The sequence below is a fragment of the Mesoplodon mirus genome (assembly GCF_964341445.2).
Source record: "Mesoplodon mirus genome assembly, chromosome: 4".
In the NCBI taxonomy this organism is placed as follows: domain Eukaryota; kingdom Metazoa; phylum Chordata; class Mammalia; order Artiodactyla; family Ziphiidae; genus Mesoplodon; species Mesoplodon mirus.
In genome coordinates, this window is record NC_138979.1 from 47650045 (window position 1) to 47677424 (window position 27380).

The 27380-nt window shown below is 38.6% G+C and overlaps 1 protein-coding gene across 2 annotated transcripts in view; it reads left to right on the plus strand.

Annotated features, from left to right (window-relative positions):
• Positions 1-9516: 9516 nt before the first annotated feature.
• Positions 9517-27380, plus strand: part of TCF12 (transcription factor 12) — a 388587-nt gene continuing 370723 nt past the window's right edge. Inside the window, exons 1-3 of one of the 2 annotated variants that reach the window (XM_082616676.1) lie at positions 9517-9848; positions 10837-10933; positions 11862-11934. In XM_082616676.1, coding sequence (XP_082472802.1) covers positions 10859-10933; positions 11862-11934 — 148 coding nt within the window. In that variant the 5' untranslated portion in view covers positions 9517-9848; positions 10837-10858. The remainder of the gene's footprint in view (positions 9849-10836; positions 10934-11861; positions 11935-27380) is intronic. The other variant, XM_082616675.1, reaches the window with a different exon arrangement.

Genomic DNA, 27380 nt, shown 5'->3' on the forward strand with positions numbered 1-27380 from the left:
TTTTTAGAAGCATCCTATCTTTTAGATGTAAGTGCTGAACTGTTTGTGGATGAAATGATTTGATGTTTGCTTCAAATTAATATGGAGGTGAGGGTGCTTGAATAATTGTTGAAGCTGGGTGGTAGGTTCAAGGGCATTCATTATACAACTCTTTCTACTTTTGTATGTTTGAAATTTTTCATAAGATAATTAGGTTTTAAAATTGTGTTTAGAGTATAATCTCAATTTTAAATTTGTAATATAAGTGCAGAGAATTAGTTCCCACTTGAGCATACATCCTCCCCTAACCCCCACTTTCTTACCAATTACTCAATCACCTTAATGTTTTAAATAGTTCTCTAAGTTCTATGTGTACCTATCTCTAAATCAGTTCAATTCTATAGATGGAGAAAAAAAAAAAGGCAACACACAGATGACGTTATTGATGGGCCAGTTGCATTCTTATGCTCTGTCCTTCTGGGACCAATACTTTTTGAGATAGTCAAGAATAGAAGACAGATCTGTAGTGAAGAGACCCCTGCTTCTCTGAGAGAAGTTAACAGATCCTTTGGGGATAAGCCTATGATTTTGATCTCATTAGTATTCTGAGCTCCATTCAAGTGTGACTGACAGTCACACAAGTCAATACAGGAGCATTTTGGGAGAGCCAAGATAGATAGTTTTTTTCTTATAGATTAGTGCTCCTGTTCTTATGGAGTTCATCGGAAAAACAAATCAGAGCACTTCTGATTCAACAAATGAGTGTAATGAAGCTATATTTCTAAGAAACCTGCATTATTGGGCTAGAAAGATAAAATTCTAAATCGCTTGTACAAATAAAAAATGTTACTGAAGGAAATGCAAATATATTCTAGATGATTATTAACTCTTTCATTTTCACTTTCTTTAATCTTAGGTCGACTCATAGCTACAGACTAAATGCAAGCTTAGAGATTTAGAAAGCAAAGAATATTTATATCTTTGATGGTTTTAATCCATCAAGCATACTTCATAAAAAATAGAGTAAAATCAAGACGGAACACCATCAGACCATTAGAAATGGAGTAGAAGAGGGTAGCCAAAGATCTGGGAAAGGATATCAGTCCCATCTAGTATTTTCCTCAGGTTTCATTCCCAATTCCAGAAGAAGTAATAGATGTTTAAAATATTCAATGGCATCCTTTTATCATGAATATAGTTTGAAAGCTTAAGGTGATATGTTTAAAGATTAGAAACAATAAAGAAAAATCCTGTAGGCTTATAATGCAAATGAAATAGGGAAAATTGTAGTAAGATATTTTGGATTTAGAGAAGAATGTGCCAATCACCAAAACTTAATGTGTAATTGCATAAAAATGTTTTTGCAGTGAAATTAGAAATTCAACAGATGGTCTCAAAATAAAATATTTCTGCAGTATATGAGAACAATTGTTCCCTAACTCCTCTCAAAAGAAAGTGTGGATAATTAAGTGCAATCTAAATCATCTAATCCAAGACAATTCATTTTATCAAATCACCCAGGGGAATGAACTCAAGAAAAGGCAACTTTCACTGAAAACACAATTTCTCATTTAATTGATTAGACAATTACTGAGGGATTATTGGGGTTAGAGAGAAGATACAGTTATTGATAAGAAAGAGAAAATACATCCTTTACCCCTGAAGAGCTCCTAGTTGAGAGAAACTGAGACTACGCCCCTAAGAACTTGAGAATATTGACCATGTATTCTCCTGATTTTTCATAAATGTTAAAATAAACAATAAATTCACTATAATAGACTAAATTTGTCAAAGATACCAATGACTTGTAAGAAAAGATTTATAAGATCTGACATGTGCTGAGCTGAACTTGGTGTCACCTAGCTTCTTTTTCTGGACTTTTCACCAGGAATAACTTTTGCTTTTAGCAACCATCTTAAAATGGTTAATTTATAGGCATTTTATTCCTTTCAGCATTGTTCTACCTTGTTCAGTACATTTCTCTAATGGTCTTTATTCAAGGTAACTATACTCTAGCAGCCCACTTCGTGTTCAGCTTTATTATTCTGAGGCATTACGGGCCCCACAGGGACACCATTCTAAGGCACTGTTTCTCAAACTTTAGTGTGCATCAGAATTACAGGAAGGACTTGTTAAAAAATAGGTTGCTAGCCCCACCCTCAGAGTTTCTGAGATGGAGTTACACTCACAGAGTAGGTCTAGGATGCAGCCCAAGAATTTGCATTTCTGATTGGTTGCCAAGTGCTATTTATACTACTGGTCCAGGGACCACACTTTGAGAACCACTTTTCTAAGTGATATCTATCTGCTTCTTCTCAGAAGTAAGAGAGGTGAAGTCACAAGAGGAGTTGAGGAAGCCAAAAAAGAGTTTTTTTTACTCCTATGAAAATCTCAGGTCTGGCTCTGTCTGTTTCTCCTCTTTCTGGAGGGTTCTGGTATTGAGTGTCTTTTTAAGGTAGGTAGCTCCTAACACACATGTGCTCATAATGGTATGATGGAAGTCAGCTTATATATTCAGGGAGATGTGTAGGTCACACTCACAGATTAAGGATTAATCATTTCCAAAATAGATAACAAGATAAAAAGTAGGAACTGAGATGGATCTAGAGATTGTCTTACTGAGTGAAGTAAGTCAGACAGAGAAAGACAAATATATGATATCGCTTATATGTGGAATCTTAAAAAAATGGTACAAATGAAGCTATTTACAAAACAGAAATAGAGTCATAGATATAGAGAACAAACTTATGGTTACTAAGGGGGAAAAGGGAGGGGATAAATTGGGAGACTGGGATTGACATATACACACTACTGTATATAAAATAGATAACTAATAAGAACCTACTGTATAGCACAGGGAACTCTACTCAATTCTCTGTAATGACCTATATGGGAGTAGAATTTTAAAAAGAGTGGATATATGTATATGTATAACTGATTCACTTTGCTGTATAGCAGAAACTAATACAACATGGTAAATCAACTATACTTCAATAAAAATTAATTAAAAAAAAACAAAAACAGAGAATCCATACCATATTAAAGCACATGTAATTAGTGCCTTCTCACTCCAACAAAGGAAAACTTCTACACACTAAAAACCCAAGTACTAGAGGGCTGGTAAATGATCAGAATAGGGAAGGATGGCACTTCTTAAAATAATTGTTAGGAGTGTTATCAACTCCAGACACCAGGTTGCCTTTCCAGGTGATAAGGAATGTGCTTATCACTGAGAGTAACAAGATTCTCACAAAATGTCAACCTCTAAACTTAGAGCTCTCCTGATTATCCTCATTTTCTTTCATCTCCCACTTTTCTTTGTTGATAATTGAACACAAGTTCTTTAATACAGTGAATTGGGACTTCCCTCGTGGTGCAGTGGTTAAGAATCCGCCTGCCAATTCAGGGGACACTGGTTCCAGCCCTGGTCCAGGAAGATCCCACGTGCTGCGGAGCAACTAAGCCCATGCGCCACAACTACTGAGCCTGCACTCTAGAGCCCACGAGCTGCAACTACTGAGCCCGCGTGCCACAACTACTGAAGCCTGCGAGCCTACAGCCTCCGTAACAAGAGAAGCCACCACAATGAGAAGCCCATGCACCGCAACGAAGAGTAGCCCTCACTCGCTGCAACTAGAGAAAGCCCGTGTATAGCAACGAACACCCAACGCAGCCAAAAATAAATAAATTAAAAAAAAAAAGAGCTCTGCATATCAATAAAGAAAAGACTAACAATCAAATGACAAAATGGCGGCTTGAACTGTAGCTTGTTTCCTTGAGCAGGTGCCTAGGTCACAAGTCTGTGTCCTGGCTGCAAAAGGTCTTTGGAATTTTGGGCTCTAACTTACATGTTAGGAAGGCAGGAGTTATGTCACGGGAACGTTCTTTAATACAGAAAGTCTGTTTAAAAGATGGTGGACGGGGCTTCCCTGGTGGTGCAGTGGTTGAGAGTCTGCCTGCCGATTCAGGGGACACGGGTTCGTGCCCCGGTCCGGGAAGATCCCACGTGCCGCGGAGCGGCTGGGCCCGTGATCCATGGCCGCTGAGCCTACGTGTCCGGAGCCTGTGCTCCGCAACGGGAGAGGCCACAACAGTGAGAGGCCCGCGTACCACACACACAAAAAAATGATGGTGGACGTTCATGACTATGACAAATATTCACTACCATTCTTTTGCACGTTTTTTATAATGGTGGTCACAAGGAAATTATGGATGCAAATTTAATTTCCATTTTCAAAAGCCCAGCTACTTACTTACTTAAACATTCAGTTGTTATTTTCAAGACTAAAGTGCCTTCTGTCATTCATTTATTCTTTCAGTTTTTCATAAGCCCCCAAAATATTTACTATGCACATACTATCTACTTGGCACTGTCTTCTAGGTGCTTGGAATACACTAATGAACCATACAGAAAAAGATTTCTGCCCCATGGAGCTTACATTCTAGTGAGATGTCTTCAGTCGTTGTTGGTACTCCACATCAGTTTTCAAACTTTTATTCCAAACAAGGACAGGTTAAATGGATGGAGCAAAATAAGTAGTCCAGTGTTTGTCAGCTTTTTAAAGACACTTCTATTAGTTTGTTTAGTTTCTAGGCACCTGCCTCTTCAAATACATGGCAAAGATATTTTAAAATCTGGTAAAAATATTTTAAAATTTGATGTATTAAAAAATACCCGGAATTCCCTGGCGGTCCAGTGGTTAGAACTCTGAGCTTCCATTGTAGGGGGCCTGGGTCCGATCCCTTGAGGGAACTAGAAACCTGCAAGCCGTGCGCCGCAGCCAAAACAAACAAACAAAAAAACCAAAAAGGTGTTTGTTGTTTGGATGCTTACCTCATTGCAGTGAATAACTAAGATCAGACTACCAGAAATATGTATATTAAATTTGACTATTCAAAAGAGAATATAATAATTAGAGGATTCTTTGCTTGCCAAAAGTTAATAATATTTTAAAAATTCTTCAGAGATGCTGAGAAAAGAGAGCAAAAACTGTATGTGTATTATTTGCAGGTGAGGCCACTGTGTGTTCTATCTGGGACCCAGTTGGGTGTATCTTTATCCCTAAGTCACATTGACTTAGTCACATTGATAAAGTCACATTAACCAGAGAAAAGTAATATTTGCTTTAAAAATGATATGACATATAGAGTTACTTAAAAAAATACTTCCAAACCATTACTTCATTTAGTAATTTTCTTTCTTCAGAATGTTTGAAGGCCTTGTTTCATTGCCCACTAGCTTCTAGTGTTGTTGAACAATGGCTGACATTTTGGTTCTTAATTCTTTGTGTTTGTCCTGTTTTGTGTTCTCTTTGGAAGCTTGAAGATCTTATCTTCGTCTTCGGTATGCTCAAATCTCCTGATCACATGCTTTGGTATAGATCTATTTTTATCTATTTTGGTGGGCACTTCGTGAACCCATTTAATTTGGTAACTCATGTAGTTCAGTTCTGGGAATTTTTCTTAGATTATTTCATTGATGACCTTCATCATTTTTCCCCCTTATCTCTCTTTTTGGAGCCATTATTATTTGGATTTTGTACTTCCTGAACTTGTCCTCTCTGCTTTCTAAGAGATTTCCTTAACTTCCTCTTCCAAAGCATTTATCAATTTTCTCTCCATTTATACTCTCCCGTTTTCAATTCTAAATGCTCTAAATGTCTCACATGATAGTGGCTTCTCTCAAATGTCTGATAACCAATACTTGGTTGTCTGCTCATATTTAAGAACAGGACAATACAATGCTGATTGGAAACTCTGAGTGATTGGGTGGGGGGTTTGTCAGGTATAAACATCTCTATAGAATTACTTGTTTGGGTTAATAGGTGGGGAACCTCCCATGTTAATATCTTCAGGTCTTTCCTCTTGGGTGATCAGATTCCACATAGAAGGATCTTCTAATCTCCTCCTTGGAAGTTGAAAGTCTGGCTGCTGGAATCTGGTAGCCAAGTTGGTAAAGATATCTGGGAGCCTCAGCAACCAATGTACAAATGTTCACTTAATCCCCCTACCCTCTAGAGATCTCCTGCTTTACCTTCTGCAGAGAAGTTTGCAGTAAAGCCATTTAATGGCTTATATAATAAATGACACTAGCAAGGAGAATACTCTTTTTAGCTATGAACAGAGAGGAAAGGCAAAATCCGTACCAGGAAATCCCCCAAAGGTGAGGGATTCTTGCTGGCTGATCAAAGAGAATGAGGAGGGGATCATTGATGACTAGTAGAACCTGGCTTATGATAAAAGTGGAAAATCTTGGCTTTTAATTCATCTTTGATGTGAGTGCCATGAAGTTAACGTAATACTTCTTATTAAACTAATTGTTACATAAAATAGTTCCCTTTAGTCCCAAGGGGACAGCTGTGGAAAAGAAAGCATAAACTCCTAGCTGCTGTCTTACAGAGCACGGAGCTACAAGGGAGTCTATTAGCCATTAACCTTGGTTCTAAGGGGAAAATGTTAGGAGGCCAGTCACTCCATCTAGATAGCAACTTGCCACTTGACTTGATTGGCTCTATTCTCTCCTCCTCCTCCTTTTCCTTCTCTGAGCTTTCTAGAATTCTTGCCTTCTGAATGAGAGGCCAAGTTCAAGTCATTCTCCCAAGGGAGCAAACTTCATTGTTTTGGCTGCTTTTTCTTTTGACTGTAAAGGTTTCTTTGGGTATTTCAGGTCTCCCTGATAAAATTGTTTGTGTGTGTTTTCGAGTATAGAGTGGCAGGGTGGGTTTGATATTTTCTGTTCCTAAACAGCATTTAGCACCATGCCTTCCATGTAAGAAGCGTTCATTAAATATATTTCAATATTGATTTATTGATATTAACTTATACTATAGAAACAGTACTATTAATTATCACTGAATTTGTGTTACTGACTGTTTCTCTCTGAGCTTTTTAATAAAGCTTCCTGGCTCTATCTGGCAAGGTCAGCAAAAGCCCAGAAATTACTTACAAATGACACAACTCCAGTTTTTTTTTTTTTTGCGGTACACGGGCCTCTCACTGCTGTGGCCTCTCCCGTTGCGGAGCACAGGCTCCGGACGCGCAGGCCCAGCGGCCATGGCTCACGGGCCCAGCCGCTCCACGGCACGTGGGATCCTCCCGGACCGGGGCACGAACCCATGTCCCCTGCATCGGCAGGCGGACTCTCAACCACTGCGCCACCAGGGAAGCCCAACTCCAGTTTTTATATTCTTTTTGTCTTCCACATATGTCCAGAGTATTATAGAAAATCCATTGGTGGGGAAAATATTCCCCTATTAAAAATGATACATGACAAGACTGTATTACAGGATAAGAAATATATTCATGTTTAATGTCAAATGACTGATAGAATTCCAGCCTCCCTTTTTTGAGTGTGTACTATACACCTGGCACTATGCTAGGGGCACAGTATAGACAGATGCATAGCAGTCCCATCCCTCAAGGAGTGTTTAATCTAATGAGGAAAATAAAGTATATAACAATATGGGCCATAATAGAAATGAAAAACTTCAGTCAGTCCCTCAAAGGAGTGAGGAAGCCCCCATGACCGAGGGTTTGGGCAGACAGTAATTTCTTCCTCTAAGTTAGTTGTATGAGAAGGATGAGAAGAAACTGGCTTTCCTTTTATCTTGAGATGGGATTATATGCCTTCTCCTTTCCCCAAGATTTCTCTTCAGTTTTACTACTGAGAATCTTTCTATTGGTATGGGGCCTTAAAAGTTCTAGTCAGACTTTTCATCTTGATGTTTAGGTCTTTGCCACAAAAAATAGCCATTGGGCCTATATCGCTTAGAACACATTAGATTACAAACAGCAGAATACTCTAATCCTGTTGGTTCCGTCAATGACAGTAGTCCTGGGTTCAGAAGCTGTGATTAGAGACTCAAAAACATCACCAAAGCATATGTTTTTCTGCCTATGCTTTCTCCATGTCTGCTTTATTTTCACCTGGCTGGACCTGGTGGTTGGAAGATGGCTGCCCAAAGTCCAGAGGTTCCTTGCTTTTTTTTTTTTTTTCCATAAAATATGCTGGTGATATTCCTTCACATTTTTTCATTGTTTTTATGCTCCTGGATTTCTTGAGTATGTGCAGAAAGAGGAAGCTGCCTCTGAAGCTCTCAGAATATGAAAAAATAAAAATAAACAAAAACTTTCCCCAAAGCCCCCAGCATTGGCCCAAATTGTGTCATGCACATTGCCAACCAGTAACTGTAGGATGGAATGGGACTGTGCTGCTTTATTTAGATTGGAATTTTGCTCATTTGCTTGGAATGGAACCGCATTCTCCAGTAGGCAGCCAGGCCAGGGATGTGATGCTAAGAAAGGGGGTAGGTGTTTACCTAGATAAGGAGTAGTAGATACAGGGGAGGTTACCACAGGATCTGGCCAGGTGCAGGGTGTAGCCGGTGAGAACGTAATGGAAACCCTCACCCCCAAGCTACAATTGCCTTCTTCCGCTGGACAGCTCTGTTTGTAATAAAGTACAGTAATTGCATATTTGCAGCTAAGCCTATCTCCTTGTTTCCATGCAAATCTGGGATCCAATAGCTCCTTCTTGCCAGGTTGTTGCCCTCAAGGCGTTGGCTGCATTTTTCAATTTGTTACTTTGGATATGTCTTCTTTCCTCACAGTGTTTCTTCCGCCTGGGGCTTACTGGTCTTTACTGCATTCACTGACCCAAAAGAGTCAAAACATTGGCTGCTATTGGAGAAAACCTTACTTTGACATCTGAACAGAATGAAATTGAGGTTTAGTTATTTTGTCCTCTTCTTACTCCGTTTGGGGTTCTTCAGGCCAAGTTCAGTACTTGCACCAAGACTGCGACTTTGTGACAGAACCTCTCTGGGCTGTCTCTGTAAAATGAAGGGACTGGCTTGATCCATTTACAAGAACTCGTCCTGCTGTGCGATTCGGTGGCCTCTTTTGGGATTCGGATGGAAAGAGAGGATTGTAGACCTGGACGCTTGAGTGAGTGATGTGTTTGGGAACCTGAAGCCCACGTTGCTTTGTGTGGTTTGAGGAAGGTTTTGCCTCTTCTGCATCCCGCTCAGCAACGAATCTGACCAACCGTACCTACTCCAAAAGCCGACCGAGGTGGCCGGTCTCCTTCCCCACACACGCATCTTCCAAGCCGAGCCCTACGCAGCCTCCCAGGGCCGGAGCCTTCGGGCCTGGCCGAGTGTGGCATCCGGCGTCCAGCGCGGCTTGCTCGGGAACGGAAGCCTTTCAGGGCTCTGCGGCCTCGGGCTGGGTGGCCTGGGCAGCGGCTCCAGATGCGCCCGCTGTAGCGTCTCCGCGGCGGGAAGCCGGAGCAGGACGAGCCCGGGGAGGCGCCACGGTGCCCGCCTACCCTCTCCCGGGGGCCCGACCAGGCGTCCTCCCGGGCGGCCTGGCCTTGCCTCGCTGGGTGTCTGCGCGTGCCTCCAGCCCCTCCCCGGCAGCTCCGACTCCGGCCCGCCTCACCCCACCGCGGGCTTTGTCCGCCAGCCGCGCGCCGGCCCCTCCCCGTTCCCGCAGGCTCCTCCCCGCCCCCTCGGCTGGCCCCACTTCCTCGGCGCAGGCGGCAGGAGCGGGCGGGGGACGAAGGGGTTAACCCGGGGCTCTTCCCGGCGCGGAGGGATCCAGAGCCGAGCCGAGCGCGGTGCTGAGGCCGCCTCAGCGAAAAAAATGTCCGCCTGAGGAGACCCACAAGTTCTATCTGGGGGGACCGCCAGCCCGCCCCGGGAGAAAGGGGCGGCCAGGCCTGAGAGCCGCCTCCCCCGCCCGGATTCGAGAGCTCGCGCGGGGGAAAGTGAGCCGAACCGCCGGGCCGTGCAAGGGAAGTCCGAGCCCGCTCTCCCGGCCAAAGTGAACTTTAATCGGGGTGGTTGGATGCGGAGACGGGGCGGCAGGTAATTGCGGGCCGGCAAGCGGGAGGGGACGCCGTGTTGGGGCTGGGGGCTGCGGAGCGCCGCCGCGTCCCTGCCGGAGCGGAGGCGCCCCCGGCCCGCGCCCCAACTCCGCGCCCCTTTGTACAGAGGCGAACTCGGGGTTCCCTCCAAGTTGGGGAGCGGAGTGGGGGCGGAGGTGAAGAGTCGCGGGCGTCCAGGCCCGCGGGCGGCGCGCTCGGCCTGCGCGCCCCGCTCAGTGCTCGGCTGGGGTTCCGGGGCGCGCGGGAGAGCGGGTTCTTCGGCTGCCGAGCCAGGCTCATTGTTAGGCAGGTCCGGGGCCGGCCGGCCGCGGGCAGGGTAGCAAAAGTGGGAGGAGGCCGAGCCGGGGGAGGAGGACGCCGGGCAAGAGCGGGGCTAGTTGTCGATGTTTCTGTTTTCTTTTTAAAAACGCCCCTCGGACGCGCGCGGTTGGGGGTGTGCTTTCCGACCCCCGGGGCCCGCGGGGGACATCCGGGCGGCGGCGGCGGCCGCCGCAGACGCGGGCCTGCGAGCGGCGCGTTCCCTGCAACTTGTCAGTTCTATTGTTGCCGAGCCAGAGAGTCACTTCGCTACTCCCCTCGCCGCCGCTCCGCTCGCTGGATGCCCAATCACCCCTCATCCTCGCCCCTCGAGACCCCCGCCCGGGCCGGGCCCCGCGCGTCCGGCACCCCGCGGCTGCGCGGGGTAGGGGGCGCCGGGGAGGGGGCAGGGACGGGCTCGGAAACTTGCGGGAGAGGCGGCGAGTTGCGGGAGCCGCCGCGTAGCTCCCGGGCCGGGCCGAGAAACGCGTGGATTCACGGACCCGGCGCGGGCGCCCGGCTCTCCTGCCCCCTGCCCGCGCGGCGGTGGGGAACGAGTAGGGTATTGGAAGTCAGCCCGGCGTTCTTCCTCTTCTTCTACGCCCCTCTCCATTCCCGTACACAGTTTGGGCCTCGGTGGTCTCTCGCTGAGCCTCTTTCCTCTGTCTTAGGACCTGCTAGAAGTGGCCGAAGATGAATCCCCAGCAGCAGCGCATGGCTGCTATAGGGACCGACAAGGAGCTGAGCGACCTGCTGGACTTCAGTGCGGTATGAGAGCTTTCTGCGGCATCTTGGGGTTCTGCTGAGGTTTACAGAAAAAGAAAGAAAGGGGGGAGAGCGACGTGGAGACTAAGCGGCGTGAACTCCATCTGCTTTGAGCAGTAGTTCTCAGGGCTGGAGTCCAGCTCCCCCAAGTTGGACACCTGAACTTTGATGTAATGTCTAGACTTGCAGATTTAAAACTTTAATGCCAGAGGGGTCATTTGATTTAGCCAGTTAAAAGGAGAACAGCGTTATCTTGAGCTTTGGTTGAGTCATCCTCTGACCCTGATGATTATTAGGGATTTTGAACTTCATATGAAAAAAAAATTGTTTTTTCTTCAACACTCCTAACCATTTTCCTTTTCAAGATGTGGTATAGTTTATGGTACCTGGAAGATGTCAGTTACAGGAAAGCTAGTGAAGGGCTAGGATTCCCAGCCTTTTGGATGGAACCATTTTAATATAAATATATATGTACTTATACATGTGTATATGTGTGTGAACATATGCATATACAAGAAGTACATATGTGTATGTACATTTAAAATTTTCTTAACATGGGAAATAATTGAGTGACTTAAAAATATCAGCTGGCCCCACTGCCCTTATTTCTAATGCGTTGAATTCTGGTACAAAACTGCTGGTACAAAACGAAGATCATTGACAGAAACTTACCACTTAAACTTAATGATCTTAGAATCTCTCATGTAACTGACTGGGTTTTCAGAACAGAAAATAGCCAGTATTTCCAAATAGTGTGAGGAAATAATATCACTAAGTGTATTTGCTTTTCTGGGTCTGAATGTATATATCCAATTTTATTTTAACTTCCCTCTGAAATACAGCAACTAATTGATGACTCTTGGTGGACTTTTGTTTCCAAGGAATCTAGAAGAATTTCACAACTCACAGATGCGTTTGGGTTATTTTGCAGATGTTTTCCCCACCTGTTAATAGTGGGAAAACCAGACCAACGACACTGGGAAGCAGTCAGTTCAGCGGATCAGGTAAGCTCATGTCTAAAATCAGAAACTCATATTTTGGTGTTGTGATGTCTAGTTAAAACTATAAACAAAAACAAACAAGCCCCAAATGGGGGCTGTTCCTTTAAGGATCCATTGACATTTCTTCAAGAATTTCAATGTGAATTTAAAAAATTGTTCTCTTTTCTCTAAATTTTTAAATTGAAAATTATCTTGTTTGAGTGCAAGGGATTATAGCATGCCTCTGTATTTAGAAAAGTACCAGAAGAAAGTGCTCTTTGGTCCATGTATAGTATTTTTTTTAAAATTATTTATTTAAATATTTGTATTTTAAAAATTTTCTAAATTTTAGCCCATTAATGTTATTAAACTTTTGGATTCTAAAGAATTGGTAAAATAATATTATTTAAAATATGCATATGAAAAGTGGAATTGAGTCAAGCAATAATTAGTAACACTTATTTTAAAAGATGGCTATTCCTTTTGGAAGTCTTCAGGAAATTAACAATTTTGTGCACAGTTATTTGAAATGTTACAAATAAATGAATAGAAAGTTAGATGTGCTTTCAAATAACACAGATGATTGAATTCTGTCCTACGTTCATGTTACATTAGGATGTTTAGAGTAAGTTAAATTAGATTCCTAGTTCCACACTAGTGCTTTCGTCCTCAAATTTACTTTCTGTATATTTATAACTACTCTGCTCCAATATTAACACTTATTCCATATTTCTTAAGCGTGCATTTTTGGTTTTTCTTACTTAGTTATACTCATGATTTAAAAAAAATAAATGTTCCAGAAGCAAGGTCCATTCTAGTGTACAAAAGCTATCATTTTCTGTTTAACTTAGATTTATTCCTTAGTGCTGGGAGAGGTAAAAAAAAAAAAAAAAAAAAAAAAAGCCAAGACAGCAACATAAGAAAACCAGCTGTCAAGTCTCTAGGCTGAAACTCAGTAATTCCTCTTTGACCGGTGCTTTTTTATTTCCCCTAGTAAAATGATAGTTGACTTCTTAAGATACTGTGGGAGCAAAACATCAGAAAAGAAGGTCAATTTCATAACCAATTTAACCCTTTATACCACTTTACATTAAAACAAGTTTCTATTTAAAAATCATACGCTACCTTAATTTACTAAAATTCATTTTTAATGATGAAATTACAACTTAAGGGGAAAATATAACATGTTGTTTAACATCTCAAATAAAAACATTTTGAATTTTAAATATTCTAAAGACTAATATTATCCTTAATCAAAAGGATATCATAAAATGTCAGCCAAACCCCAGCTCTTCTCCCACCTCTATCCATTTATTGGTAGTGGTTTGAAAATCATCGCTTTTTTGGGTTGAGGAGAGAAGATTATTAGTTAATATAGAAGAAGGCTATATTCTCTTTCTTTATTACTGTTGTGAGTACATGTCAATTTTTGCAACTGATACATTCTCAGGAACTTTAAAATTTTCTTTGTCTAATACATAGTAGATGCTTAGTATATTTCATTAAATGAATAGTGATATTGCTGTTTCAGACTGTTAGCTCTGATTTGAATTGTAGAAAATATATTTAACTGACATTCATAGATATCAAGGACATGAACTTCAGAAACTGGCTCTTAGAAATACTTTCTGTTTTTAGAATAAGGGCAAATATATATTTTTTACTTTTTAAAATTAAGGTATGATTTATGTAGTCTAAAATTTAAAAAAAAGTTCAGTGAACTCTAGCATGACATTGGAACAGTTGTGGGTCCTTCTTTCTGTAGCATGCATTATACAAAGAAAAAAATTATTTTTCTACATTGTAGAATTGTTCATAATATTTGATTCTTTAGAGCAGGAAATTTATAGCTTTAAAACTGTTAGGTTTTTTTATCCGTTGAAAATTTGAACTTAAATATTTATCTGTGTGGTTTATTTTAAATTTCAGGAAAAAATTTTAATTAAAAAAAGCTATGACCTCTAATAATCAGTGAATAGATTTAGATTTGGGGGGAAGGGAAAATAGCAAAGCAGTCATTTTACATGAAAGTATACTGGTAGATATGGTCCTATAGCCATTTCTTATCTTAAAGGAAATGTCTAAAAGAGGTTGATGTGGCAATATTGTTTTATTTGTATATTTTATTGATACTTTAATAATCTTATGACCTCATGTCAAAGGATATGTAATATGTCCTAATGTCTGATTACTTGCAGTGTATAAGGAGCTAAAGATCTGACTTTCCTTCTGAAGAGGTGACTTAAAGATTAGAGTTACCTTGTTTTTGAAGTAACATTTGCAAAATCCCAAGCCTTTTGCCTCATGAAAACCACAGTTGTGTGTATAATTTTCTTTATTGATTGTCCTTTTTGAGGATGACTTAATTTCAGTGTATATGATATAGTACGTGATGTTATTTTAAAATCTTATTCCTAAAGCGATATATAACTTGTATGATAGCTGACACTTCATCAAAAGTCTCAATGGAAAAGGCTAATGTGTATTTTCTGTTACTCATTTGTCTTGAGGAATTTTTATAGTCATATTTTTTCATCAAGGGTGTTAATTTTCTTTGCATAATGATACACTGTGAATTTGTCTGCTTGGTATGATAGAAGCTGTGAGGTATTCTTATGGTGACCTTGAGACAGAGGTTTCTCTCTGTAGGAGTTAAAGGTGAGGCACTTTCGGAAGACAGTGTATAGGAGGAAAGCTTGTTGAAAGGATTGACAAACTGGAAATAGTTCTGGTGTTTAAATCCACTGTCCCCTCCAGCTTCAGGGACTGAGTATGGAGAACTAATTTGTGATACTGGATTTAATTTTTCGTAGTTTAAATGTTTACATGATATCTGAAAAATTTCCTTTGTTAGTTTTTGAATCCAAGTAACAAGAGATGTTGGAAGGGAGTGGGATAAATTTGTTTAGTAAGCCATCTATATATACTGAGTCTGTCTCTTATATTTCTATCTAGAGAGTTATTTTAACAAGCAAGTAAAGCTTTTACTTTTCCTTGTTCAAATCAGACTTTTGTAACACTATAGATTTCTTCTTGCTCAGGATTTTTGGAAAGAATTATAAGAACTATTTTCTAGCTCTTAATTTGTAAAAGGAATACAGTTTTTCATTTGGGGGTATTTTCATATGCATGTTTGGGATTTTTGAAAATATTGAATTCTCAAAAAATTTTCTGGGAGGCCAGAAAAATGAATTCTCATTAAATTACTCTTCAATATTTTTTTAAATTAAACTTTTTGTTTTGAGATAATGGTAGATTCATATGCAGTTGTAAGAAACAATACAGAGATCCCACTTTTACTTTAACATGTTTCCTGCAACAGTAACATCTTGTAAAACTGTGGTACAATATCACAACTAGGTTATTCACAGTGATATACTTAAGATACAGTAACAGTTCCATCATCACAAGGATTCCTGGTGTTTCCCTATTATAACTGTATCTACTTCTCAAGTAATTTCTTAAAAAAAGGGAAAGATTAGTAAACACCTACTCACTCAATTAAAATGGAGTAAGCTTTTTAAATTGCTATAGCATTATTTGAAATATCAAGAAAGGGAACACCAAAATTTTACCAGTGTGTTTTTTAACTGAACTGTAATATAAGTAGGAATGGTAATTTTAAATAGGGGGGAAACTAGATTTAGCTTTTTCACTTAAAGTATTGTAAAGTTATGAGTAGGATGTGTTTCATATTGTGTACCTATCAGTGTTGAAGTTTGTTAACTATAGTGTATAGTAATACACATTCAAATTTAGTAGTTATTTGGGTAACTGAACCATATTAGACATTTGCTTCTGGCGAGCTGTAGTGATGAATTAGAGTAATTGCAGAGTCAGCAGGCATATGAGGAAAAATATAATATTTTAGGATAAATATGGCCTACTGTTAAGTGGCACATGTAATGTAAAAGTTAAGTAGCAAAGGAGTCTTTTAGAGAAAATCTGTATATGAAAATACATTATTGGAAAACAAAAATTAGAGACAAGATTATAACCATGAGTACTGTGTGCTTTTCGGAGTAGTTCCTATAGTGCTCTTTTAAGTAGTCATGGCTTATAATGGGTTTGAAAACTAGTTTGATTAGGTCATAGTATTTTAGAGACTTGTTTATTATATACAGTGAGCCATACCTTTAATTAATTATTATTTCTATCTGTTTTCGTTAACAATTTAAACATTTAAAATCATTTTCTTGGATAAGAAGATAAAGATGAAGATACTCAACTTTAAATATAAACACAGTTGTTTTCACATTTTAGGTTTAATGGGCCTATTTACGATAATCTCTTATTAAAGCCAAATAGTCTTTTTTTGTTCTTGAACAGTTGATACATGGAATGTCACTGCCTGCTTAGTGTTGTCAAAGACTTGGATAACTCTTGCCACAAGAGAGTAAAATAACACTATTAGAAAAGGTCTCCTGGGGAAAAAAAAAGGAGTTTCTGGACAGTGTGTGGGATATCTTTTTTAAAAAAAGTATTTAATAGGACTGCTTTTGGGTATTGCTTGAATATGTTTTTTTGGATGGGAATGTTGAAATTACAAATGCTTTTGTGCTTAGGGAATAAAATGAAAAGAAGACAAACATTTAAATATATTAGTTCAAAAGACTTTCTGCTTTGTTAAATAGTTGAGCCATATTTATCTTAGATTTATCAGTTAAACACATATTTATTTAGTATTTACTTTGTGCAGGTTGCTATTCTACTAGCTTTTGGGAAGGTGGCAAATGGAGAAGGACATAGACCAAAAAAAGTGGAGGCATTTCATTATCTAGACAGGAAGATAAAATGTAAAAATGTGAGGTAAACTTCTATAACATAAAAAATGTCAACAACTGCACATTAATATAGGTTAAATTGAGTCCATAAGAGTAAGAATGTGCTGAGGAATGAGGGAACTGGCTTAAGGAAAACTCAAAAATTTTGAATTTAAAGTTGGCTTTTAAAGGAGATATGAAAAATGAATTAGGGAAGAGAAGAACTGTCCTCCCAGTTGTGGAATAGCATGAAAAGAGACCCAGAAATGGGAGGCTTACTCCAAGGGCCTGTATGTACACAGTTCAGGGAAAGAGAAACTGATTTTTATTGATTACCACTCCTGCACTCCTTGAGTAGCTCATATTTATATACTGTTATCTGGAGCCAGACTGCATGGGTTCAAATCTAATCATTGCCATTTATTAGCTGGTGACCTTGGGTACGTATCTTAACCTCTCTGTGCTTCTATTTCTTAATCTGTAAAATAGGACTAATAATAGTAGCTATCCTCATAGAGTCATTATGAATGTTAACCGAGTTAATACAGGTAAAGCTCCAGGAACAGTATCTGGCACAGAGTGAACTGTGGTGGAGTGAATTGTTAGTGGTGAGGCAGTAGAATAAGGAAAGCATTTACTTATTCAGGAGGCTATTGTGCTAATCTCGGGATGAGCTGGTGAAGGTTTGGACTTGGTATTAGTATAGGAAGTAGGAAGGGAAAATAGGAAGTAAGAAGGAAAAATACTGGAAGAAAAGGATTGACAGAATTTGAAGGACTGGATTTCTGTAGGTGAGAGAAATTACTTTTGCAGTTCTGGCATAATTGGAGGGTAGTAATGCTGGAGAAAAAAAATAAAGATGCTGGTATGTTTTGAGCATTTTAAATTTCACATGACTTGGGACTCTTGGCTAACTTAGGGATTTATGAGAGAAGAGTGCTGCAAGATGAGTTAAAAATTTTGGTGAAAAAACTCTTTTCTGCCTATAAAATTAATACATAATCATCATTGAAAAGAAAATTGGAGAACAGAAAAAGCAACAAGGGGAAAAAGACACCGGTTATTTTAGTATACAGAGAAAATTGTTACATTTTGATTTATTTCCTTTTAGTCTTTTTTTCCTGTTCTATGTTTGCAAAGTTGAGAGCTTACTGATGGTTTCATTTCATGTCCTGCTTTTTAATTTCACTTGATGTTATGAGCATTTTCTCATGTTCTTAAAGGTTCTTCATAAGCTCCATTTAAAATTATTGTATGGTATTATTACATGGGATGAATATAGCATAACATCAAATCAGTTATATTACTGCTTGACGTTTAGAGATTTTGTTTGTTGATTTGCGTTTTGTTATAAAAAATATGATAGTGAATACCTTTTTGTACATGCATATATTTTTATCTACACTTCAGTTTCCTTTGGATAGGAGATGTAGATTTGGGTGTTTGTTCCTACAAGTTATACTTAAAACTAAGTGAGTGAATGAATACCCTTAGGAAAATGAACTCAGAGGGAGATAAATGATCAGGTCAAGAATTGATGTTAATGGTGGAGTTAGATGTATAGAATTAGTGACTTTGGTTGATTATTTAATGTAAAAATACAAATTTTTATTAGTTTACGGATGGAGTGTTTGATGATATTTGGTGCAGATTTGTATTTGTATGTAATTTGGTTGTCTGTTGACTGGAGGGAATTCCTGTCATTCTTTGACCTGTGCTTATTGAAATGGAGTAGAATCTAGTTGGAGTCTATCAGTGAGAGAGCCCTTGAATTCTTGACTTTTTATAAGAGAGGTAGTATAGTGCAGTGGGAAGAATTGGGCTCAGGAGCCAGATGACTAGATTGGAACAGTGCTTTGCAACTTATTAGCTGGGTGGCCCTAGGCAAGTCATTTAAATGATCTGAGCATACTTTTTTCCTTTATGAAGAGTGGATGATAATGCTTACCTTCAGAGTCCTTATGAGGATCAAATAAGATTATCTCTATATATTGCCTGCTACACTGTAGATTCAAAAATTGTAGCTGCCTATGGCACCCTCTTAAGTAATACTAATGTAATATTATTATTAATAGTAATAATTATAACCAGTATTATAGCCAATGTTTATTGAACTATTATCATGTGCTAGGTGCTATGCTAAGCTATTTATAGGCATTACCTCATTTTACTTTAGATAAAATGTGATGTTTTATGGCGGTGGGGAGGGTGAGGAAATGCCCCCCAAGGGCAACATGCCAGAGTTGCTTTCTAGTGCCAAAATCAGGCTGAAGAATAGTTTTGAAAGGTCATTAGGTACCTAATAACCTTACCTTTATTTTTTGTAGCTCATTTCTTCTTAATACTATTATTTTGTGGACTACATATTGTATAGTGCAGAATGGTAAACAGAAATGTGTACACCTTTTGAAAACCCTCTTTCATGTTTAGGCATCGCCACCTGGATGTAGTGTTTTCTCTATATTGCTCTCTAGCTGCTTGAAAATTTTCCTTTCTAGAATGAAGTGTAGTCTAAATAAATAAATAAAATAAAAATGATGTGACCTGAGAGGATAGAATGGCTGGGAGACAGGTTGAAGAGAATGAGTCTCTAGGGTAGAGCTTCTCCACTTTTTTCTTAATGGCAGAGAAGGAGCATAAACTCCCCTGGTAGCCTGAAGCAACACATTGTAAGTGAGCAGAAGAAATCTTATCTTAAAAATCTTCATGTGCATTTTACTTTCTACTCCTTAGCACAAACATATTTGTTGTAATAGAAATATGTTTTAATTAATCATTAAGTAAAACTGAAGTTCTAGGAGGATGCATTGAGTTTAGCTTATGACATTGCCTTCCTCCTGTTTTCCTTTGTATCTTTGGGGGTAGAGGCCAGGGTGGAGTGGGATGCAGTCCTATACTATCCTTTCTTTGGTGAGAAGACCAGCCTTAGAGTATATTTTCTTTGGCTGTCTTTATCCTGGATCTTTTCTTGCTCCTACAAAAATCTATGAAAAGGGAATGTTACATTCGGGGAGGGGGGTGGTTTTGGTAGGGAGCAAATTGTTACTCTGTAAGCTGAAGCACAGAGAAATTTGTTGGTAATATATATAACTGTCATTTGAACTTCTGTTTTCTTTTTCTATCCAGATCATCCTGTGATTTTTTCACATACCCCTGACTTGTATGCCTTTACAGGGAGAGCTTTGATTTTTTGCTCCATGTTTAAAATGTGCTCTCATGTGTTCCAGGTTAAAAATGTGCTCTCATAAAGACCATGGTGAGTCATCCAAGCTACTATAAGCTGATTGGGAACTTAAAGATCACATTTAAAGATCACACAGAAATGAAAACGGATTAGGGATTGGTTACTAATTTTTATTGTATTGGACAGCGACTCAGGGATGAAACCTTCAAAATAAAATAAAGAAACAATTTGAGATAAGGCACAGGACAGAAAATACTACCTTTTTTAAAAAAAATAACCCACTACTATACCTTATTTTTGGTTATTAAAAATGAAGAAAGCTGGCCCAAGATGTCATTTTCTCAGATCTGTTTTAGGTGTTATGAAAGTGCCTGAATTTGAACTGAGGGAATACTCTGAATTTGAAAAATTATTCCAGTTACTCAAAGGAAGTCTTTCTGGCATTAGCCTCCCTCAAAAGTTGTTCACTTGTTTTCTTCTGGTGGTTTTGCCAGTGAACCATTGTGAGGCTTTAAAATGAGCAGGATCAACTCATGATGACTCTTCCACCACTTCACTGGTGGTTAATGTAGAGAACACAGGTTGAACTTAATCTGATTACACAACTCTAATCAATGAGCATATGAGCTGCTGCTCTCAGCAAGAGTTGTGAGTTAGTGGTGGGACACCATGGGGATCCCTGCTTGGAGGGAATTACAGTCATCCAGCCTCTCTGTTCTGAGGCGTATGTTGTTTTGAGATTGTTGGGAATAAAAAAAAGGTTTACTATGCTACTGGAGAGGAAAAAATGCTAGGCTCACTTTGAACTTACTGCAGAAGCATGATTTGGCCACAAGTTAGTTTAGAGAATCTGAGTTTATATGGGCATTCATAAACAAGGGATGAAAGTCATTGAGTTCTCCTGAGTTAGGAGGTCCTCTTAGATTTTTGCTATTTGGAAACCCTACTGTATCCAGCTGACTTTGACATACTTAGGTTTAGGAAAATGTTTTTCATTGTTGGTCCCAATTTGGAATAAAGTTAAAGGGGGAAGATGATGCATGTTGGATCTCTTGGTGACAACTTACAGGCAGCTTGAATTGATTATGCTTTTCCAACTAGGCAAGTAATTAGATCCACTTTAAGACTTTATTACATATCCTAAGTGTCTCTTATTTAAGCATCAGCTAGTTCTTTTTATTTTAGGTGATAACACAGTTTATTATATGTCAAGACCACCTTTTTACTTGCCAAAGGTCCACAATCACTGATCTGCCATTTTGAAATTGGAAAAGATATGAATCAAATTTTTTCCTTTAAATTCAGCATAAATTATTTTAGTGGCAAGATTCGATCTTATCTGAAGGGAGGCCATTGACATTTCCTATTTTTCTAGTTACTGTATGATTACCAGGTGCTGGGGGTGATTTGTATGGTATGGTATGTATACTGTATTTCTTTTCTAAAATCTGAAAAATGGAATTCTAAAACCCACCCAACCCCATGGATTTCCAAAAAGGTATTATAGACCTCCCCTTCTGTGTGTGTGTGTGTGTGTGTGTGTGTGTGTGTGTGTGTGTGTGAATCTCCCTCACTCCCTCCCCACTGTTGTTGTTTTCAACTCAAAATAAGAATTTCTCTTTTGTACTAAAAGTCTAGGCTAGAGACAATTATTTTAAATACAAAAAAAAATTGTGGTGGACTTGTTAATATAAAGGAAATTCTTCTTGGAATACAGTATAAGCTTTTTGGACTGAGCTTTGTGGTTTGAGAAGTTTGCCCTATACATTGTTTTAGGAAGTCAGTTTTCATTTTGAGGAGGTATAAGCTTTTCATCTTTTGGGCCAAGGAGTGTAGTGATATTTCCCTGGTCATTTTGCATGGAAATTTTCAGGATGCTAACAGATATATTTACATAAATATATAAAACCAAGTAAGAAATAATTATGTATAAATGCATATATAAAAAATCAGCAGCATGTGATTACCTCCAAGATAAAGCCTCAGCCTTGACCCTTATCCAAATTTAACTGTGTGAGAGCAAACAGAAGAAAATCCTACAAGTCATATTCATGAAGAAAAGGAGGAGCTAAGATTTGTTTTCATAGAGGACAGACAACAAAACCAGTCTTTGGTAATTTTATTCTCTACTTTTATATTGGTTAAAAGTTTTCATAGGTTAGTAGCATGATGTTTATTCCTGCAGTATACTCATTAAAGATATCTTCATTAAAAACAAATTGTGATTCTAATGAGTGTATGAAATTTTCCTCAGGAGCCTGTCACCGGCTCAGTCCCATTACTGTTTCTTTTTTTAAAATTTTTATTTATTTATTTATTTATTAACTTTTATTTATTTATTTCTGCTGTGTTGGGTCTTCGTTTCTGTGCAAGGGCTTTCTCTAGTTGTGGCAAACGGGGGCCACTCTTCATCGCGGTGCGCGGGCCTCTCACCATCGTGGCCTCTTTTGTTGCGGAGCACAGGCTCCAGACGCGCAGGCTCGGTAATTGTGGCTCACGGGCCTAGTTGCTCCGTGGCATGTGGGATCCTCCCAGACCAGGGCTCGAACCCATGTCCCCTGCATTAGCAGGCAGACTCTCAACCACTGTGCCACCAGGGAAGCCCCCATTACTGTTTAATATAACTATGAAAGTAACAATGAAGTGAGTGTGTAATAAACTAGTCTTTGTGTATCTGTTTTGAGAGGCAGGTCAATTGGCTATACTGACTTTTCTGGTTCCCTTGCAAACCTGTTCCCTGTAGCATTACCAGTGTTACTGTCTGAAGAATCATTATATAATATTGAATAATTAAATCCACATAAAGTTTGTAGAAGTTTGAGATTCCCTGCTGTGGGAACACAGAACAGGCCATACAGCCACAGTCTGTCTTGCCTTCATACTTTATATAACATCTCTTGTCAAACTTCAGAGTATTGCCAGAGTGGGTAGACTCTGAGACTTGCTGAACAAGTTGTAGAGCAGTGGGACTTTGCCCAGTGAATGATCGGGGGAATGGGAGGAGTCTTATTATTTTAAAAAAATCAATAATGATAAATGTACTGCATAAATATTTAGTCATTCACTGTTTAGTTCATAATTACCATAAGTTGGTAATTGTTCATTTTACAGAGGAAATAGAGAAATCAACAGTGATACACATTTGCCTGTGGTTTCTTATTGCCCCTCAGAAGTAGCAACTGATCAGTCATAGTTGCACCTGCACTGATACCAATCTACACCAGAGTACGGTTTGTCATGAGGAGGAATTTAATATCTCCAGAAATCTTTAAAATTTTTTGTTGTAACTGGAGGCTTAAATGGTGCCATGCTGATAATCTCCAAAAGAAGGTGCTTCAAGATTTATTTATTGTTAAAAAGAAAATAATAATCAAAAGCCTCCATAAAATAAAACTTTTCTTGTTGGTATTACAAGATATTAGCTATAAACAACTACAGTCCGAAATGTCTTTAGGAGAGTATAATTCTTTTTGTGTGTGGTCTTCTTTTATTGTTTAGCTGTCATCAGACTTTGTGCCTTGGGAGGAAGATGAAATTTGATAGTTGTAAGATATTGGAATATTCACAGCTATTATTTAGTTGAGGCCATAGAAAAGAATGGTTGTTTCATAGTGTGGAAAATTCATTATTTTCACTTCCCCCTTTTCAAAGATTTAGTGTTTGTTTAGTTATAAAGGCAAGTAAAAGCAGATGGAAAATAGTTACTCCAAGGGTAGTTAAAAAGTGTTATTAAACATATAGCAGAGGTTTTAATGGAAGTTGTTAAAATTTAATTTTGGCAACAGACTTTTCAGTGCAGTAAAATGAAAAGATTTATTTGAGAGGGTGCTGATTAGTCCATTTTGTATTATTTATTTGAAGTAGACTGGGCTTTCATTTTGTTGAAGAGCATCAGTAGGCATTTGAGAGAACACACTAATGCGCTGTTGTTTTTTTATTGGTCTGTGTAGAATGGTTTGTTTACTTTAAGGTGGTGGAGAACAGAGAGAGACACATTGTGGTATGCTGGAAAGAGGAGGGGTTTGGAGTCACAAAGTTTTGGTTCATTGTTGGCTTTATCATTTACCAGATTTGTGATCCTACGGCAGTATGTTAACTTCTCTGAGTCTATCTCATGTCTAAAATGAGGAGAATAAAAATACTGCCTAAGGGGTTGTGATAGTCATGAAATTAAATAATTTTTAAGGAAATTATTTCTAAAATGTGGAAGTTTGTGATTCTGTACGAATATTAGTTGTCTTATGTTAGGTGGCATAGCAACTCTTGAAGGGATTCCAAGTTCACAAGTTGTGGAACGAGTGACTATTCATGCAAAACTCATACATTTCTAATAGTCAATTATTGAAGATTAAATCAGGTGATTGAGAGGGGCGATAGCTTAAGGAACCCCTTATAGTTGGTAACCCTCAAAATCTCAGATGAGTTCTTTCTCTTTTTGGTTAGATGAGGGAAGTTAAAGCAATAAAGTAAACTCTGTTAATTATATCTCAAACCATAGAGCCCCCAAATTAGTACCTTTGAGTCCTATATTCTCAGCTTAGTTTTATTTTTTATTTATTTTTATTTAAAAAATATTTATTGGGCCTCCCTGGTGGCGCAGTGGTTGGGAGTCCGCCTGCCGATGCAGGGGATACGGGTTCGTGCCCCGGTCTGGGAGGATCCCATGTGCCGCGGAGCGGCTGGGCCCGTGGGCCATGGCCGCTGGGCCTGCGCGTCCGGAGCCTGTGCTCCGCAACGGGAGAGGCCACAACAGTGAGAGGCCCGCATACCACACACACAAAAAACTGAGTCTATTCACCTGCTTAATTTCTGGTGGAAGAGTGAACCATCATCTTTTATTGAATGCTTCTAAAGTCATCCTCAGATTTTTGGGCCAAAAGCTGCTTTTGTGACTGTAGAAAATACGTTGTCTTTGTATGTTGAAATTGGGTTGCAAATTTCAACATGAAGTCTTTGGAAATTGTATTTTTTATCTTTTCTTTTTCTTAAGCCAGGAATTGAGTTGACCCTTGTATGTGGAATTTGGAAAAATTTTGTTCTGAGGGAAACATTACTTGAAAGTTAAGGAGTTTTGTTAGGAGAGATCTAGGGGTATATCAATTTGGAGATGTGACCTTTGTGATAAAGATGATAAAAATTCTCATCTCAGTAATCTACCTCAGAACAAACATTGTCCATTGTAAGCTTCTCACCGACTTAAGACCACTTTATCTGAGATAGTGGCTGCTAGATTCTCAGTTCTTATATAGCTTACCTCGGAAATGTATAGAATATATTGCCTTGTGTAGTTTAACAGAGTGTTGATTTCAAACAGAAACTTTCATTGCTTGGAAACCTGCAGATTTCTGAGATGCCACCTTTACCTCCTAAGATTGATTTTTTAGCTCTCTGAAAGTGCCCGTTTGATCCATGTGAAAGGAGCAGGTTTGCGTTTATTCAGTGAGTCAAAGATGAGGTAATTGGTATTTTTATGATTTGAATGGAGGCTTTGTATTTTTGAATTTTGTGAAACAAAGCTGTGTTTGTAAACACATTTCAAAAATATAAATGACACTTTTTGGTGAAGATGTTCACTGAATAGCAAGAAAGTTCAGAAAAAAAGGAGCTTTTGTTAACATTTAATAATAATCTAACTGTTTTGATTGACTATCTCATTGATGTTTAAAGAGTACCTAATTTTTAGAACTTTTTGTATTGCAAATAATCCTCAGACTGGGTTGCGGTAGGAAAATATTTTTTTTGGTTTCCAATATTCCTATACTAGCTTGGAGTTTTCAACTGTTATCTTTGTTTAGAAGAATGTATCATAAGCAGTGTATTTCGATATAAAAATCATCTTGGGAAGCTCTAGGAAAGCATTTGTTTAGTGTTCCGATGTAAGATGAACAAGTTGCTGTGATATTGGACCAATAGCATAGGAATATTTTGGTATGGCTCAGCTGGTTTAGATGTAAATAAACGGTGTAAAAGGGTTCAGGCAAAATCCAAAGTGGGTCTTCAGAGATTGTAAAAAGAAGCGGTTAATTTTATACTCCCCTCCAGTTTCTTCTTCTTTTAAAGGCTTGTTAGCTTTTGAATGAAGTGGTCTGTTCTGATATGGAAGTGTTGTTTCCAGAGGAAGGGTATTTTTATCTATTTGTTGTGGTTTTCACTAACCTAGGTGACACTGGAGAGGAGAGTGTTAAATTTTAAATTAATTTTGAAAGCCTATATGTAAATGCTGAAAATGTTTTCTTCTATTAACTATTTTTGAAAAATTATAAAAATACAAGCCAAAGCTAAAAAAAATCTGAATAGCATAGAAAGCTATATGGTGAAAAACAAAAGTTCTTCTCGTCATTACTTCCTGTTCCCCATTTCCACTCCCTTGGCAGAGGTTTACTCTGTTCAGTTTCTTCTCATATTTTTTCATGCATATGCAAGCGATACATAGCTCTTGTTTTTTACACAATAGGGAACAGCAGTTCTGCAGTTTAACCTTTCCGCTTAACAAGAGAGGGTGAGTAGGGGATCACTATACAAAGGGCATTCTTGAGCCCGTATTTATTTTACTAGGATATTTTGATTTCCTAAAATATGTGTAATGATTTGACCTGTTATAGAAAGTGACATAATTGTACAATACATATGACTTAATGAAGCTAAAAACCCTTTAGAAAACAAGCACTTAAATTAGTTTTATTGTAATAGAAACATTCAATAAGATATTCGTTCTTTATGTGTAGGCCTTGTGCACAGGGCACGCTTTTACATGAATTATTTAACATAATCTTTATAATAACTCTTTGAGGCAGATTTAGTTTTACTCCCTTTTTTGCAGATGAGGAAACAGGCTTAGGTGGTTGAGTAACAGCTACTAAGTGGTGGAATCAGATTTCAAAGGTGATCCATACAGTTATGCAGCACTAGCTAGTTATTCAGATTATTTAAAGAAAAACTAGTCTCATGGACAGTTGTGTAATATCCTGTTATCAAATACCACAGTTATTTAATATCAAAATTTGGTGAAGTCATCCTTGTTAAAATGTGTTTGGTGGAGGGATTGGCTCTTCCTTGATTCTAAACCCAACAATGTATTAGCATCACCTGGGGAGCTTTTAACAAATGCCCATTCCTGGATCCTGAGGAAATACCTTTCTAATACCAGTTTGCTGAGTGATTTTTTTTTTTTAATCATGAATGCGTTGAAGTTTTATTAAATGCTTTCTTTGAATCCATTGAGATCATCAGATGGATTTCCTCCTTTGTTCTGTTCATGTAATAAATAACACTAATTGATTTTTGAATGCTAAATCAAGTTTGTGTTTCTGGAATAAATTCTACCTAGTCATAATGTATCATTTTCATATTACTGAATTTAATTTATTAATATTTTAAGGATTTTTATATCTGTATTCATGATGGATATTGAGCTGTAGATTCTTTTTTTGGGGGGGGGTATGTGTCTTTTGTTTTGTCATCAGAGTCACGCTGGGCTCATCTAATGAATTAGGAAGTGTTCCCTTGCTCCTCTTCTATTTTCT